General features: G+C 37.2%; 1 protein-coding gene across 2 annotated transcripts in view; it reads right to left on the reverse strand.

The window, feature by feature from the left end:
- The window catches only part of LOC131425374 (uncharacterized), a 302,108-nt gene that overhangs the window by 252,958 nt on the left and 29,600 nt on the right, over window positions 1–19,550 (reverse strand). For both annotated transcript variants that reach the window (XM_058587214.1, XM_058587213.1), the window contains exons 2-3: window positions 12,570–13,299; window positions 696–922 (exon numbers count right to left, since the gene is read on the reverse strand). In XM_058587214.1, coding sequence (XP_058443197.1) covers window positions 696–922; window positions 12,570–12,985 — 643 coding nt within the window. In that variant the 5' untranslated portion in view covers window positions 12,986–13,299. The remainder of the gene's footprint in view (window positions 1–695; window positions 923–12,569; window positions 13,300–19,550) is intronic.

The raw sequence follows: 19,550 nt of genomic DNA on the forward strand, positions 1-19,550 counted from the left end.
TTCGAAAAATGAAGAAAATGTCTACGCTTCGTCTTCGACTCATCATTACATTAGCAGATTATGTTCAACTGCTAATGCCACCTCGCGGATCAACGAAACACTTTACGTCTGCTTAGCGGATTATGCTGATCCGCGAGGTAACATTAGCAGTTCTATATAATCTGCTAATTCACTAATTAGTCGAAGAAGAAGTGTAAAAAGCATTAAATGAGTCGTGTGCACTTTTCATAAACTGGTTACCCACGAGTTTATTTGCAATTTTGTAGTGACAGTAGTAATACGAGCTTTTGAACAGTGAATTTTTAAATGTTGCTTGTTCTGTTATTCCTCGCTTTTGACTGTTTTCTCTGATAATGAACTTCTATTTAAACTTTCCAAGCATAAATCTTGTGCTAAGGAAGTCTTTTTCAACACATCAATGCATCGCGGCTTTAATCCTGTCAAGCTTGTTTCTATAAAACAAGTGGCCATATATAATCACACTATATTTGTTAAGTAACAGAAGTTTAAGATTTTTAACCAGTTACCTATAGTTTTGAAACACAATAACAAATAAAACCACGCTTTCCTGGGAGAGTTCGGGTAGCTTTCTTGCCGACGTGATCATTTTAATTACTGTCGAAAAGGATAGGGATTCTCCGATTTGGACAAAAACTTCATGAGCACCGGTAATAAAAACTGACGCAAAAACTTACCTGCACTGTTTACGGCACTCTGCTTGAAGCGTTCCCCCGCTGGCAGTAGATACAGGGGTCCGGAAATTTGAATGCCATGGTTGAGTACAGTACTCATTATGCCGACAACCACAATTACCCAGCCCCAGTCACCCTCCGGATAGTAGTGTCTCCGTAGGGTGGAAACTTTAAGGGCGGCCTGGCCAGAAATGCATCGATGATCACCGCATGGCAGTTCGGTTGTTGCGCTGCAAAACATGTGAAACAAAACAGGGACAATTATTGTACCATCAGTTTGATTTCGCTTGACTTGTTAAAACGTAAACATTGAAAAGGATCATTAGGACGCAAGGGAAGGACATCCTTTGCTTGGAAGCAGGCACTAACCGAGAGAACTCTACGCCGCTGTGAAGAGAGATGCCTTGTTCTCATTCGAACAAGAAAATGAAAGCCGGAAAAGCCAAATGGCAGTCAGACACGCAAGGACCTCACCACAGTCCTTTTTCCGCGCGCGGCAAGACAGACTGCCAAGGTTGAATCCTATACAAACATGCTCATGTGTACTAGCAGCACTCGGAAAGTCGTTGACTCGAAGCGAAGTAGCCTCCATACAGCATAGTCCCTTTTCGTCTATGTGGCTAATCCATCACATCTTTCGAACCGCAAATTGAGTTGGCCTTTTCGAACATAAACCAAGCGGTAAACATACCGTATTAACTCGGTTGGTTCGGTTTCTGCTTGACTGGTCGGCAGTCTGGCGGTCAACATTGACAGTGATACCATGCTGCTGACCTGGTCAATCTGGCAAGTTGGTAGTAAGTTGCACTATCTTCTAGGACGAAACGTTCAACCGAATGCCATTCTGCTGATGAGGCACTGCTTGAAGTAGCTCTCCGCCGTTTCAATTGGGTATGGCATCGTAACGACCGACCTGGACTAAAGGAAGCGCGGCAGATAATTTCAAAATAATAGGTGCAACACTAATTGGATTATTTCTCAATTGGAGAACAAGATTGAGAATGCTTACGGTAGCTTTATAAAGTTGTTCACGGATCCGGTGAGGAGTTATCTAGGTCAGCAAAAGTATTCGGTTTGTCAGGAGTTGAATTGTGCTAGGATGCATTGATTTCGGGCTTTGCGGAAGTAACTATGCATGGAAAATTTCTGCTTACAGGAGTTTGACATAAAATTACATGACCAAAATACAATTTAGAAAATCAACTGGGATAGAGACTAGAAACCTGCAACTCGTGAACACATACGGAGTATTAGATGTAAGGATACAGTAAGAGGAAGCTCCCCATACTAATTTAATTAATTTTATTCAATTAAGTAAACGATTTGAAGCGACAAAAATATTGTTGACCCTTTAAAAACATTGATATTTTGGAAATTGTAATTTTTCACTTTTCCGAGAGAAAAGGTTCCCGATTCCTGAACTAGGATAATGATATCGACATTCATCTCAGCTCCATCATTTCACCTCATGTACTACAACCATTTCATGTGCAAATATTTCGAGAACGGTATCATCTAGGGAAATGATTACTATGAACGAATTTATTACATGTAAACTGGTTTAGTAGTTACCATTTCGTTTCAAAGAAGCTCTCATCTTTACGTCAAATGTCAAATTACTTTAAAATGAAATCTGTATGAGAAAATATCAACACAATGAAACACATTGTGTGAGAAACCGTCGTGGGCAGAATGTGACAACTTCTCGTAACTTTACTTTTGCCGGTTCGGACAGTAAATGGCAAACGACCTTTGCCTTTACTTTCTGACATATCAGAGACTCGGATAACTCGTATCGATAAGATGCCTAAGTTCGACTCCTCTGGTAGAAGGTAAAAGTTTAGATACGAGAAGCCTTCTGACTCATTTTTTGTTAAATCTGATATTATACCTGTCCACATTTTTAAAAAATCTGAAAAAAATACAGCGTAATGTAGTCAAAAATGATTTATTTATGATGAAAAATCTAGAGTGGTACCAAAAATGATAGTGCGAATAAAAAAGTTTTGACAATTTTGAACATAGTATTTTACATGACATACATTTTGAAAAAAATCAGAAAGGTTTCCCATTCCCAAAATCAGAAGAACCAAACCAACTCCACAGTTAAAGGGTAAAAACTTTGGGAAAATCATTTCCAATACAAACCCTTGCAAACAGTTTATATCACTTTAATTTCTGTTTGGGGGCAATTTTTATTTGCAAACACGGCTATACCCTTTGGTTCAAAACTGTTCCAATTTATGGGTTATGCTAGGTTTTATACTAAAACGTCGAAAGACAAAAGGTCGAATGACAGAACGTCGAACGACAAAAAGTCGCAAAACATCGAATGTATCAAAAGGTCGACTGCGACATAAGGTCGAATATAACAAAAAGTCGAAGTACCAGATAGTCGAGATACCAAAACGTCGAATATAAAAGAAGGTCGAATAGCACTAAAGGTTGAATACGAAGAAAAGTCGAATACGACAAAATGGTGAATGGTGAGAAAGTCTGTAGTAGAAATACTGTCATGGCATACAAAAACGTAATGGTGATACAAGCTTATGCGGCGGAGCCGCATACACCCAAACCTCCGTTTACGAACACTTTTTTTACGTTACCTCTTTTTCGTAACTCTTTTTACGAACCAAATCCCAAATAACGTAATCTTTTTTACGAACCAAATCCCAAATAACGTAAACTTTTTTTACGAACCAACTTCGTAGAAAAAGGTTTTTGCATCCAATGAAAACAATTTCCGGCTCCAAGGAAATTACTAAAATATGGGTATTTTTGGAACGGGATTGATGAGTAGATGCCGGAAAACGATGTTTGAAGTGGTTCGGAAATCCAAGATGGCGAATTCCGGTTTGTTGATATTCCTTAAAAACCTTGTCTAACTGACTCTTACCATTTGAGCCAAATAATATCCCTTTTTCTCAATGGCTTACAAAATGTTAAATCATATTCCGACGGGCCAGTTGACATAAGATTTTGACAAGTTTAAATAAAAACAAATGTGTCGTGAAGAGAGTAACAGTACTTATTTCGACTTTATCACGTACACTAAAACAACTGAAATTATAGGTGTAACACTAAAAATAAAAAAAACTGGAGAACACGGTCATTGATTTGAAACCAAATTTTAATGTTTGTGGTTGCTTCCAAATATTAGATTGAGACTTTCAGTTGTTCAATAAAATATTGAAAGCAGACAATATAACTATAACAATATAAAATTATTATAGCTGTTCAGACGTCTACTTGTTATGGTCATTTCGAAAATATAGTACAATATTCAAACAATAATGATTAGCAGGAAACACCTTTGTCAGAAGCATAACTTTTTTTTAAACGATATTTAATCATATCGTAATGATCGTCAAAGAATACCGATATAACTGAACTCACCATTTTGATTTTTGAAGCGCTTCCAAACATAATTTCCCGGTATATACTCATCAAACCCTTTCCGAAAATACCCACATTGTAAAGGTTTTTAAGGAATATCGACAAACCGGAAGTCGCCATCTTGGATTTCCGAACTCTTTTAACATCGTTTTCCGTCATCTATTCATCAATCCCGTTCCGGAAATACCCACATTGTAAGGGTTTTTAAGGAATATCGACATACAGGAAGTCGCCATCTTGGATTTCCAAACCACTTCAAGCATCGTTTTCTGTCAACTACTCATCAATCCCGTTTCGAAAATACCCACATTGTAAGGGTTTTGAAGGAATATTAATAAACCGGAAGTCGCCATCTCTGATTTTCGAACTACTTCAACCATCGTTTTCGGTCATCTACTCATCAATTCCGGTTCGAAAATACCCACATTGTAAGGGTTTTTAAGGAATATTGATAAACCGAAAGTCGCCATCTTGGATTTCCAAAACACTTCAAACATCGTTTTCCGTCAACTACTCATCAGTCCCGTTCCGAAAATACCTACATTGTAAGAATGTTTAAGGAATATCGATAAACCGGAAGTCGCCATCTTGGATTTTGAACCGACCCCAAACATAATTTTCTTGTACCCACTTATCACATCTGTTCCGAAAATGGCCATGTGATTGGGGGTTTCCACATTCATTACACAAAACTTTTTTTACGAAGTAAATTTCAAATAACGTGAACTTTTTTTACGAACCAAATCCCAAATAACGTAAACTTTTTTTACGGTTTCGGTGTACACGAGGGCAAGGAACCGAGGTGGCACTAAGCCGCCGAGGTTTCCGCCAGCCCGATTCGGCCGCCGACCCGCCGTCGAATACGAACCTGTGATCCACTCGTTTGCTCGGTATACTTAAACATAGTTTGTTTGCCTTTTTTAGGTCCGATCGAGCGGTAGCGAGACCATTCTTGAAAGATCAAAGACCATTCTTGAACATGTAAAGTAGGGAATCACAGAAGGAAAGACGTTCATGAAACAAAATGAATATAATTATTGTAATTTATAGTAATGTAATCAGAAATGTTGTCTATTACTGCAAATCTTTCCACAATTTTAAACAACTTTTCCACCTTTTCTCTATTCTATTAGGTTGCTCATAGGAAAAAATAATGCTTTACTTCACTTTCTATTGCTGAGCGTTTTTATGATTGCCGAGAACACATCCTTTCATCAGATTGTATGATTTGAAAAGCTTCTGGTACGTGTACTTGTGGTACAAAAACCATTGCTTCAACTTTCTTGAATGTCATATAAACATTATTGTTCTCTGTGTACAGTGAGCTAAATCCAGTGCACTGTAATCTTTCGAAAAAAATTGTGAAAAATGAAAAAAACAATATTTTTGCTGCGAATCCGGAAACACTTTTGACAAACTATTGATTGTTGCCTTTTCAAAATCTGTGAGTGTTGTGAAGTGCAATTACGTAGAGTGAGAGTAATTACAAACAACAATTAAAAATTTAGGAATAAACACTTTGCATCATTTTGTTACTATAATCCATTATCGACTTTTAAAGCCGCATACTTTGCCTCGGTTCAATCCTGGCGATTAATTTGGTTTAACAGTTGTTTTATATTTATATATATATATATATATATATATATATATATATATATATATATATATATATATATATATATATATATATATATATATATATATATATATATATATATATATATATATATATATATATATATATATATATATATATATATATATATATATATATATATATATATATATATAATACTTTTAATTTAATTTTCTTTTTCTTTTCAGGAAACGCTTTCGGACGACCAAAGGAAAACTCAACTGTTCTCTACGAATATCCAGAAAGAAGTAGTATATTCTTTTTCAGTTGCTTTACATTATTCTCTAGTTTCAGCGATTGGCAGCACTGTCGATCGATTAACATATCGACCATGTATAATTATTGTATTGGTGTGTACATATCAGTTCTTCCCTTTTTAGAAGTTATATTACTAATCTATATATACATATTTACATTTTAATTCATTTTATCGTTACTTCGAAAGATATTTTAATGCTAATATTTTTCTTTTCAGATTGGACTGTTATATCCTGAATTCAAATTATTATTCAATTATTAAATAATTGTGTTAAATTCAATTATTTTTAAATATAATCAATTGTATGAATAAACTGGATCATCTTTCTTTTTCCGAGGACGTTTCGAACGTCTAAGACAGCCTCCCGGCAAGTTCGCCGTTGAAGCCTTCCTTTTTCTTCCAACCTTCGCCGGATTTTGCTCTGGGAATCCCCTGAGCAACTCCTCCTCCGAGCCGCTTCCAGCTCCCACCAAAACTTCTTGTTCCTCCAAAACATCCTCTTGTATGTCTCGCGCGTCTGGTGCCAACATTACATTTGGCCTTATTTCCCAAAATTGATTAGTGTTGCGCCGGATTTGATCCCTGTGCGCCATTATTAACGCGTTTCCATACTGGATCTGGAATGTATTTAATGAAAATTGTTTTAAAAATGTTGTCTTTAGCCATCTATTTGGTAAGTGATGATGGTGGTTTTTATACCAAACGGTATCACCCTCCATCAGATCACTTAAGTCATCCTTTCGACTCAATTTTTTATTGTTTTGTTTTGGAATAATTTCCACATTATCATCATCTAGGGTTTTTTGTATTGAAATATGTTTTTTATAATTATTTTTAGGATTTAATAAATCAAGCATAGTTTTTGGTTTATAATTGAATATATATTCTGTGGGAAATCGCCCATCACTTGTCATATTATTATTTCTATAGTTCATCAAAAATAAATTAATCTGATCCTCCGAATCAACATTTGCCAAATCCGGCTCTAATAAAAACTTTTTTAAAACTTCTTTTGTTGTTCTAACAAGTCTCTCGGCCTGGCCGTTACTTGAAGGGTTATATGGTGGACTTTTCAACACCTTAATTCCTTGCTTTTCTAAAAAGTTTGTAAATGAATAAGAATTGAATGGAGGACCGCCGTCAGATACTAAAACATCTGGTAATCCAAATCTCGCAAAATACGCTACCAATTTCTTCACCACCTTCGTACAATCCGTGCCTTTCTTCATCCATTCTACCTCCAGCCACTTTGAGAATGAATCAACAATCAATAGAAAAGTGTGGTGAGAAAAATGAAAAAAATCGATATGAATTCGACTAAAAGGTCTTGTAGTAGGTGTCCAATGAGACAAAACCTTTTTCTTTGGCACTACTACCATGCTACTACAAACTTCGCATGTTGTAAAATAATTTTCAATATCTTTGTTTAACCTAAACCAGTACACTTGTTTTCTTGCCAACTGTTTCATTTTAACCATTCCCGCGTGATTGGCATGCAAAAGTTTAAGTATCCCGCTTTTCATTTTATGTAGAATCACCACTCTGTTTTGATACAATACGCATCCGTCAATTATCTCCAAATCATTCTGATTGGCATAAACGTCTAAAAAGCGTTTGTCCAACTTTTTCGGCCAACCCTCACGCATAAAAATCATAATCTGTTTTAAGAAAATGTCGTCATTTGACTCTTTGGCAATAATAACAAAGTCAATTGGGAAATCGTTGCTAAAATAACACCACCCAGACCATAGCCTGAGGCATCGGTCACGACCACAATTTCTTTCCTGGGATCATAAAACTCTAGTATGTTCGCTGATATCAAAGATTGCTTACTATCTTGGAATGCTTTTTCGCAATTTTTATCCCAAACGAATTTTACATCTTTTCTCAACAAATTGTAAAGATAAAACAATTTGGAAGACATATGAGAAACAAATTTATTATAATAGTTGATTAATCCTAAAAAGGATTTCAACTCATTCTCATTCTTTGGCACTTTTGCTCTTTGAATAGTAGATATTTTTTCTGGACTAGGTAGTAACCCTTTTTCGCTTATTATGTGTCCTAAATAATTTAATTGAGAAACAAAGAATTTGCATTTTTCTAGATTTACTTTTATATTTGCCTTCGCAAGCCTATCCAAAACTAAATACAGTTTATTACGACAATCGTTCAGGTTTTCACCCGCAATCAGTACGTCGTCTAGATAGCAATATACTCCAGTAATACCATTCAGTATTTGATCCATAACTTGTTGAAATATTGAGGCGCTAGAAGAAGCACCCTGTGGTAACCGGTTGTAAGTAAACAAACCTTTAATAGTATTTATCACCATGAATTTCTTAGATCGTTCTGTCAAGGCTAGCTGTGTATATGCGCCTTGCAAGTCAAGTGAACAAAAAACCTTGCAATTTGCCAATTTAGCAAATAAATCATTAGCAGAAGGTAAGGGATAAGTATTCGGTATTAAAACTTTGTTTACCGAAACTTTGCAATCAATTACTAGTCTAATTTGGTCATCTTTCTTTATAACTACTATCACAGGTGATGCCCATTCGCTGGTCTTTACCGGCGTTATCACATTCTCTTTCTCCAACTTAGCCAAATATATTAAAACTTTCTCCCTTAATCTGAAGGGTACGTCGTAAGCTTTTTTAAAAATTGGGATTTCCCTTTTCATAATTAAATCTGCTTCAAATCCCTTGATGGGTGTCGAAAAATCTTTTTTGAAAACTTCCGAATATCTGATTTTTATTTCTTTCAAGATATTATCACCATTTGGTGTAATCATGCTGTTAATTTGTTCATTCATAATAATTCTATTCGAAAAGGTTTTCCTCCATTGAGGAAAGAAAATATCTAACCAGTTTCTCCCAAATAATGGTATGAAATGGTATTCAGTATCCAAAATCAAAATAATCAAATCGTGTTCACACCCATTCATTTTTACCGAAACATTTGCTTCTCCTTTTATTTTCAGCTTAGAACCGTTGACTACTAATAATGTTTTATCGCATTTGTCCAACCCCTTAACAAAAAACTTTTTATATTGGTTAAAACCCATTACTGTTACTGTGGACCCGCAATCCACTTCCATTTCTATGCTAATATTTTCAATCGAAACATCAATCAAGCAAGGCTTACTAATCTTATTAGAGGACTTCACATGCATGCACTGTAATTCACCTTGATTCCATTCGTTGTATTCGTCTTCACTGTCCGTGTCCATTTTGTTATCTGTAGACGTCATTTTACTCATCAGTGAGGTCAGTTCCTTCTCTGCTTTGGATCCCGGTTTAGTCGTATCTATAAACTTTACTGCCTCTCTTTTCATGTTTTTTAACTTAAAACATTTCCTTTTTAAATGCCCCTTAATTCCACAATAGTCACATATCATCTCTGTATAATTTCGTTTAAATTTTTTGTCCAAATGATCGTTATTGTATTGATTATGTCTGTTATTGTAGTGATTATTGTATCTGTTGTTAGTATTTCTATTATTGTAATCATTTCTGTTATTGTATCTGTATGTCTGTTTCGTATTTGTGTACTGCTTATTAGTGCTGGGTTTGTTAATATGTTGTGTTTTCCAATCTTGATGGTATTTATAACCCTTGTCACCCAAACGCTCATGAACCGGTCTCTTAATAAAGTTTATGTTTTCCGGTGGTCCATATGGACTATGATTGGAGACGGTTCCGTAATCCGGAAAGAAACTATTTACCTTCAAAGTGCGGGCATTATCTTTAGCCATACACCAAGTCGTAATAAATCGGTCCATTGACTCGAGAGTCAACTTCTCCTCATTCAGTAAAAGTTGTTTCAAATTCTCATATCGTAATCCAGCAAGAACACGATCTTGAATCGCCAATTTTTTAAATTCTCCGAAACCGCAGAACTCCGCCTGCAGTTTCACTGCCTGTACGAAGTCCTCGGCCGATTCATCCGGTTGCTGAACGCGATGACTGAAACGAAATCCTTGAACCAAATCCGGCTCCGTTTTATCCATTTTTTGTTTCAGTTTATTTATAATATCACCATAAGTAGCTGCCATAAGAGCATCTTTAGTGTAAATCATTTTTAATTGTGCATACACAAAAGGTCCACACAAATTCATGAAATGTGACTTCTGCTTTGCATCAGCCACCTCATTGGCTTCAAATATGAATGCCAACCGATCGGCCCAATCCCCGAAAGAGGTACCTTTACGGTATGGTTCTATAGTAGATACCAAACTCATTTTGTTTGAAAATTTACTCAAGAAAAAAAATATTAAGGAAACACTTTATGTTAAACCACGGTAAAATAAATAATATAATATTTAAAGGAAATCAAAATAAAATAAAATAAAAAATACAAAATGGAAAAAAAACACAAGATATCGAATCGATCAGTTTACTTTTATAAATAGAAGTTAAAAAACACTCACCAAAATCACTGTCCCGGTCTTTGCCAGCTGATAATAAATCCCAGAAATTACGCTGTTTTATACCAACCGAACTTTTCCAGTTGTAGCTTCCAAACTGGATCAATTCCTCTGGCCCTCAAACCAGATTATCAATTCCGCAAATCCTCAGTGCCAATGCTTTGAATTTCTGTAGCCTTCCTTGCTGTAATCTCTTTTTTTTTCGCAATACCGTTGACCTCGAAGCTTCAAGGTGAAACACAAAAATTGCAATGGCTGTCCCAGCAAAACCGTCCTCGTGGCTGAATTTGCCCCTTAGTGCTCCGTATTTTTAATTACCTTGATGCTGCCGACAGAAGTTAATTTCTGCTGTGCCGATTCCGAAAGGTCGATGGCTACTAGAATTACCTTTTTCAGCGGTTGAAACAACGGTATTATCTTCTCCTGATGCAACCTCGTTGAATATGAAGATGGCTGCCTAACCCGTACAATGACGCCGATCGCATGTGCTCCGTAACTTTGCAGGAAACTCCTCTTATCCGCCACTTTTTCCGCTCATAAAAAACTTATTCACATCAAACGAGCGTTAAAATATCCCATCCTCGTCGCCACTTTTATATTTATATATATATATATATATATATATATATATATATATATATATATATATATATATATATATATATATATATATATATATATATATATATATATATATATATATATATATATATATATATATATATATATATATATAATACTTTTAATTTAATTTTCTTTTTCTTTTCAGGAAACGCTTTCGGACGACCAAAGGAAAACTCAACTGTTCTCTACGAATATCCAGAAAGAAGTAGTATATTCTTTTTCATTTGCTTTACTTTATTCTCTAGTTTCAGCGATTGGCAGCACTGTCGATCGATTAACATATCGACCATGTATAATTATTGTATTGGTGTGTACATATCAAGTTGATGTTCAGTGGATATACGCGATTCAACACACCCAGAATTCACTCTTACATTGTATTTTATCTTCCGTTATATTCGACTTTTTGTCCCTGTCTACTTTATGGTGTATTCGACCTTATGGTTATTCGACTATTTGTTACATTCGACCTTTCGTTATATTCGACGTTTTGTTATTTCGACTTTTTGTCGTATTCTACCATTTGACGCATTCGGCCTTTTGTTCTCTCGACCTTTTGGAGTTTCAACCTTTTGTTCATCGACGTTTTGTCATTCGACCTTCTGTCATTCGACATTTTATTATATATTCGTATGCTAGATTATTGCTGTTCAAACGAACCGATTTTAGCTATATCGGTTTTCAGCTCCCGAAAACGATTTTCACAAACTTAAACTCAAACAAAAAAGGATAACGTCTACAAAAATAGACTGCTTTTGTTAGGATGCTACTTCCGGTTCCGAAACAATAGGGTGATTTGTGTTTAAAATTTTATACAATCATATAGAGCGGACATGCAAAAAAAAAGAAGAATTCCTTTTACCATGGGTCGAAATAGTTAAAAAATCAAAAGGTTATGCTAATGTATGCCAAACAAATTTTTTTGTTCAATATTCAAAGAAAAGTTTTTTGGAGAATTCTTTAGTAATATAAATGAGAACATGAGTTGTAATAATGATCTAATTGCAGATATAAAATGGAATCAAATAACGACGGTTAATGGGTAGGACCAATTGTTTATGTGGTGGTGCAGTTGTCAATTTTGACGTAGGACTGCTTCAAAATTTTCCATATATGCTCATTTAAAACACGGAAACTAGAAGCGTAATCGATTGCATTACACACACAACTTCGAAATATTCCTTTGCATCGATTCAAGTAGACATAATAATATATTTTTGATATTCGGTAAAATGTTCCTTGTTTGCAAGTCATTATCTGTTTTCCCCGTTAGATATTCCATTGCATTGCATTGAAATACCCACATTCTCGAAGAAAACATATTAATATGATACATTCAATGTCTCAATGTTTTCTTACCCTAGACTATTTTTTTGCAGAGCTAAATTGTGCGCATACCTTGTAACATTCTTGATATTAGGGAGATTGAAATGAATTCAAATTATTTATAGGAATATTATGATGTTTGTACAAACGATAAATAAGAATTGAACAAAATGTTAAGCAATGTTGTAAAAACCCCTGATAACTTACAATCGCTCACAGCCCACCGTCGTCTTCAATGACCGCTTCTCAGTGTAAATGTAATCCCAGTTATCAATTTTAATCGATTCCGATCGAAGGTGTCTCGTGCGAGAATTGTCTTCCATTCCACTTTGTCGCTCACTGACACATTTACAGTAACTAGTGTTGCTATTCTGTAACATTAGTTCCCCTACATTTGCCACATCCGGTAGTGGATTATGGGTGTCACTCGGAGTTTGGATCATTATCTGAGGATGTCCCATCCGAAAGCCGCGATTAGATTCCATCAGCGGTGCCGAACCGGTGATTCGGCTTGGTTCCACAATCGAACTGAAGGTTCTGCCCATAGAGTCAACGCGTAGCTGCACCATGGCCATCTTGGTTAAAATTGAGGGCCATGTTTTACTGTACTTCAGGGGAGACATTATATCGTGATTCACTTTTTAAACTTTGTCCATTGCCGCCGGTGGTTCGGCCCAGTTACGATATTCCATAGTGCAGTTTTTTTTATATCACACCGCGCCGGTACCACGGTGAAACGGGAGTAGACCTTCGTTACTACTATTGCTTGTTTCGCCCAGAATTACAACGGTATTGCGATTTTATGGCAGCAGACATCGTTAAACGATGACACTTTTCTCGGTGAAGCACGGTGCTGAAAATTATGACCGTCGCGATTGTGGATCCATTGACCTTTTTTCAAAGTACCAGCGACGGACTATGGTGTGAAGTTCACATTCTGTAATGGAAAGAAAATTCAAAAGGTAATATTTAGTATCGTAATTAAAATGAATTCTAATTGCTCACTCGAGGGTCGAAAGTTACAGTCAGACTGCAATTATCAAACATTTAATCGTAAATTTAGTTTATTACTTTGCATTTTCAAGTACGAAACAATCTGTTCTATTGACTTATGATTTATTTTTAGTGTATGGTCCAATTACATGCCGGGCAATTGAAAGCGACAAGCTCGCAAAAACGACATTCCCACGGAATCTGACTAAACTAACATGTCGGTCTATTAAACCAGCCCCTTATCACTCGAACCCAATAGACAAATTCTTCATACCCACTTCTCTATATGCTGTGAAATAGAGTAAATGTTTCATTCATGAAACGAAACCCTGAAACCCACACAACAAACAAAATGTTGGGCCGAATTTGGGTCAACGGAAAGTAGGTTGCTGGCACGGGTAGAAACCATTCAGCGAAGCGGACAGCTTCCTGGAAGTAACAACAATGTCGTCTGCATAATTTCAAGCGACAACTGACTCCCGTACAGTCGCCATCCCAACAACGTTGCTTTTGATACGCGCCGAAAATCTAAACAAATTAAATTTTGTACTCTTCCCGTAGCTCTTTCCCCGCGGTGGAAGCCTTTCTGTTGACGTTTTTCGGGAGAGCTCCGTTGAACAATTTTACTTCCGAAAAGTACCACATACCGCGAGCGAAATTCACGATTGTGAGCTTGGAACGAGCGTGTTTCCAGGGCCCTATGCATCGAAGAAAATCGTTTTCACACACCTACACAAAAAAGTTTTGACGTTTTGCCAATTTAGTTAGTACGCCACTTGTTTGTTTGGAGTGCGATGTTGAAAATGAATGATTATTTTAAGTGGAACGGGTGCACATTCGGAAAGTATGCTGAATTTACTGTTAAGGATCAGAATCAAGTTGAGTGATATATTTTGCTGATGTGAGAATTTTATTACTTCTTTGAACTCTTTGGACCTGGATTCGGGATGTGAGTTCTAAACCGATATTCTGGCCCTGAATTGCGGAACTGGATTCGGAATCTGTAATCTAGGCTGGAGTACTGGACTTGAACTCAAGGCCTAGATCTTGAAACTTATGTTTGGGTCTGAGCTCTGGATCGGAAACCAGAGTTCTGAAACTAAATTTTAGACTTGAATACTGAACCCAGATTCTGACCGTGAGTTTCGGATTTAGATTTTGAATACGTAATCTAGATTTCTAGACAAAACTTCCTGACTCGAATTCTTGACTTGAGTTCTGGACCTGAATTATCAACCTGCATTCTGGAGGGGCTGGGGTGGTCGCTCAAGCTCAAGCTCAAGCAAATTATCAACCTGCATTCTGGATCTGGAACTAAGGCCTGGATTCTGAACTTGAATTTTGGACTGAAATTTGAAACTGGGATCAATACTCTAGATCTAGATGCAGGACCGAGATTCTGGTCTTGAATTATAGATTCTTAATCTGATTTCAAGAACAGAACTCAGAACCTGATTTCGGGACCTTAGTTCTGGATCTGAATTTTTTATCCTAGGCCTAAATTTTGGCCTTGAATTCTTGGACTTGATTCTGAAACAGAGTTCTGGACCTGCACTCTGAACCTGAAATTCTGGCCCTGAATATCAGAACAACCTGTAATCTAGACCTGAAAAACAAAATTTCCCAACCCGAATTCTAGACCTGAGTTCTAGATTTTGATTCTGGATCTGAAATCTGAACCGGTATTTTAGTCTGTGATTCTGGCGCTGAATTTCATTCAGGATTATAAACTAACTTCTGAATTCAGAACGGGGATTCTAAATCAGGACCACGATTTTTAACCCGAATTAAGTATCTGGACCAATATTCTAGATTAGGAAGGTGGATCGGTCTGACCCTGTACTTTAGACCTGATTTCTGGACGTGAACTGTAAACCTGGATTTTAGACCTGAGTTATGGATCTAAATTTTAGATCTGGATTAGGGTGGACCTGGATTTTATGCCTGGATTCTAGACCGGGATTCTGGCTATGATATTTTCAAGAACTGAATTCTGAATCAGAATTCTGGAACTGAATTCTGAGCCTGAATTTTGGACCTAAAATTCGAGCAAGCTGAGGTACAACAAAGCCGCGGGCAATGACTAGTTGCCAGGCGAGCTGCTCAAACATGGAGGAGAGGCACTGGCTAGAGCGCTGCACTGGATGATTTCTAGGATTTGGGAGGAGGAGATTCTACCGCAGGAATGGATGGATGGAGTGGTATGTCCCGTCTACAAAAAGGGCGATAAGCTAGACTGTTGCATTTACCGCGCAATCACATTGCTGAACGCCGCCTACAAGGTACTCTCCCAAATCCTTTTCCGTCGTCTATCACCAATAGCTAAGGAATTTATAGGGCCGTACCAAGCGGGATTTACTGGAGCCCGCGCCACTACGGATCACATATTCGCTATAAGACAAGTACTCCAGAAGTGTCGTGAATACAACGTACCCACGCATCACCTATTCATCGACTTCAAAGCGGCATACGACACAACCGATCGAGAACAGCAATGGCAGATAATGCACGAATACGGTTTCCCGGATAAACTGACGCGATTGGTCAAAGCAACGATGGATAGAGTGATGTGCTACGTCCGAGTATCTGGGACGCTCTCGAGTCCCTCCGAATCTCGGAGAGGGCTAGGTCAAGGTGATGGACTTTCTTGTATCTTGTTCAATATTGCCCTGGAAGGTGTGATTCGAAGAGCGAGGATCGACACGAGTGGCACGATCTTCCGAAAGTCCGTACAACTTTTTGGCTTCACTGACGATATTGATATTGTGACACGTAACTATGAGAAGATGACGGAAACCTACATCGGACTGAAAGCTGAAGTTAGGCGTATCGGACTGGCCATAAATGCGTCAAAACAAAATGCATTAGAGGAAGAGGCTCTAGAGAAGAAACACTACGCCTCCCACCACGAATATTGACGATATCGAGGTGGTCGACGAGTTCTTGTATTTGGGCTCACTGGTGACCGCCGATAATGACACCAGCAGAGAAATTCATAGACGTATTTTGGCAGGGAATCGTACGTACTTTGGACTCAGAAAAACCCTCCGATCGAGAAAAGTACGCAACCGCATGAAATTGACCATCTACAAAACGCTCATTAGACCGGTTGTTCTCTATGGCCACGAGACCTAAACTATGCTGGCAGAGGACCAACGCGCCCTCAGTGTTTTCAAAAGAAAGGTACTTAGGACCATCTATGGCGGAGTGCAGATGGAAGACGGAACGTGGAGACGGCGTATGAATCACGAATTGCAACAGCTGCTAGGAGAACCACCTATCGTACGGACAGCTAAAATCGGACGTCTACGATGGGCTGGGCATGTCATAAGGATGTCGGACGACAGACCAGTGAAAATGGTTCTTGAATCTAATCCGACTGGTTTCATAATATTCAATTCACTGACGTATGTTGGATTGTGTTGTACACTTAGAAATAAAAATTTGCTTCACTATGCAAAAACATTTTTACGCGATCATCGCGTTTCTTGTAATAATATGGTCTACAGCTTTTCTGCAGAATGTTAAATCCAACTCCTAAATATATATTTATTACAAAATCATTGGCATAAAACTTTGAATAACCTAAAAAGTTCACATCAGATCTCAAAAACATTCAATAGCGTTCTGGCTGACGAAGAGACTTTTCATTTACAATTAGTTGGATCAATATCAGCTCAAACATCTTCACATAAAAAACACGGACATTCACTCTGTTCGTCGAGCTGAATCGATTGGAATATGACACTCGACTTTCCAGGTTTCGGAAAAATTGTCCAAAATTTAAACAGATTCTATAAGTTTATATACTTTCAAGAAAGATCAAAATAGAACGTCAATGTGTTTTTCAGAAACCAAAAACAAAGGAAAGTCTTGGCATTACATTCCTTTTGTGAAATTTGACCTTTCTGTTTCAACAGACTTCGCCGCCGATTCTTAGTGTACAGAATCATTGCATGGCTAGTACTATGGATCCTACTGACACTAAGAATCCTTTCAGGTCGGGGCTCGAACATACGACAAAACCAGCAGTACGAGTAAATATCAATGAATCTCAATTTTTCTAAAGTTTACCATAGTCATAACTTATCTTGACTCTTCTCAATTAACCCACTTACAAACCCAGTTAACCTTTCCATTTTCCCCTTCCTAACGAGACGGTCTTGGGATTTTCGATAAATCCGGTTAGCAGCAGAGAGGAGATACAAGCAGCTAACGCCAAAAACTTGCATCAACAATCCGAGCGAGATAACGAAGCAACGTGCCGAAAGACAAACTGCTGCAAAGTGGTGCTACATCAAAGTGAGCATAAACTAGTTTTCGGGTTTTCCTTTTTTGCTTGCTCCGAAGCATCCACGGCACACCCTACAAAGAACCGGTAATCACATAGCACAGCATTTTCCAATACAGCTGAGGAAAATTAGTGCACTCCCAAGAGTGGGACCATCTTGTATTCTTTACATTATGTATCTTCCTTTACGGTTGGTGACAAATTTGATAGGAAAAAAAGTTGCGAACAACAAAAACAGGTGAAAATTCTGCTTCAACAAATATTGGGTCACTGGTCCGTCCTTTAAAGTAACCGATGGTGTGTTGTATCACGATATACATCTGAGCTCTGAGGTATATTAAATTTGCTCTGGATGCTCTACTTGTGATACGTTACATCTGTAATACATTTAAAGAGCATTAATTTAATCACGTTTCGTTCGGTTGTCATCAATCAAACTTCGTTTTACACGATGTAGCTGTTCCAAGCGAACAGGGTGATTTTGAAATTATGTTCACACTTGCCCCTTAAATATTTAGGCGTAATAGTCCTAGGGTCAATTTTAAAGCTTCAAACAAATCAGTTTATATATATTTTACGCTGACCCAAATAGAGTTTAAGGAACGCTCCTAATATGTTTTGAATGTACTCACGTGTGATATCGAGATGCACACATGCGAACATACTACATAACGCCCTCAGCTCCTTGTGAAGTTTCCTCGGCAATTTTCTTGTCTCGTTATTCCTCCACAGTGACTGGGTTGAGCACGCGTGGTGCTCACGCTGCCATTTGCCATTCAGATTAAAAGTGAGATGATTCATTCCAATGGGTTTCATGTGCGTATGTTTTCTACTTACAAGAAATTGCTTCAACCCTTCGGTAATAAAGTACACTTTAAAAGTGATTTACGTAAACGGAATCGTTTCTCGGTTCCACAAATGCATTCACTGTGGCGGCTTTATACAGTTTTCCACTTTGCTGATTAGAACATGTGTGATGGTGTACCGTCGCGAATGAAGGCGTTTTATCCGTCTCGCGAATGATGGAGCGGAGCGGAGTGAAATGGGATAAGTAGTTATTATTTATTATAAGCTCTTATGTATATTATTGCTTACGGATAGTAAGATGTCTCAACTATCAATGGTTCAAAAGTTAATCGACTAAAATGTATATTTTAAATCGTGCACTATATAAACTATCATTGTTCATCATGTTACTGTCATTAACTAGCATGATGGCAAATATATTATATATCAATATGGATCACTTTAACGAATTCAATACAAATCGAAAAGGACATCACAGTAACACCATCTCGTGACGCTCAAGGCTATTAGTTCAGTCAAATTTAATAGTTTACGTTTATCGTGCACCCAGAAGTGAAATGTCACAACTATTTGAGCATGATGCCCAAATAGAGGTGTGAACATTTTCATGTGTTTTTTCTGATGAAAGTAAATATTGCCTAAAAATAATGTAGAATTACGTTCTCTAAGACCTATCGTCTTAATCACCAATGAAAATGAAAATTTTCGGAGGATGTTTCACTTTTTTCAATTTCATTTGTAATAAATGTTCATAGTGGCAGCACTGTGTATTTAAAATCAGCATCAAGCCGTTCTTCTTTCTAGTGAATTAATGTGTAAGCAAAAAAGATTTGTTAACTGTAAACTTACTATGATTTCGACCTGTTTGTCTCACGGATAAACAGTAAATTAAAGACATCGAGCTGTACCAGTAGTGCCAACTGCATTACAAACAATAATATACCGTAGTATTACATATCTGCAGTTCAATGAAATGCTCTAAACAAACTGGACTGGAATCGGGAATCATTATCACAGTAAACCTGAATACAAATGGATTATATTTTCAAATCAAGAAATTGCAATACTTAATTCGGAAATGTTGGTAAAATTCTGGA

This window comes from Malaya genurostris, chromosome 1 (assembly GCF_030247185.1).
Source record: "Malaya genurostris strain Urasoe2022 chromosome 1, Malgen_1.1, whole genome shotgun sequence".
In the NCBI taxonomy this organism is placed as follows: Eukaryota; Metazoa; Arthropoda; class Insecta; order Diptera; family Culicidae; genus Malaya; species Malaya genurostris.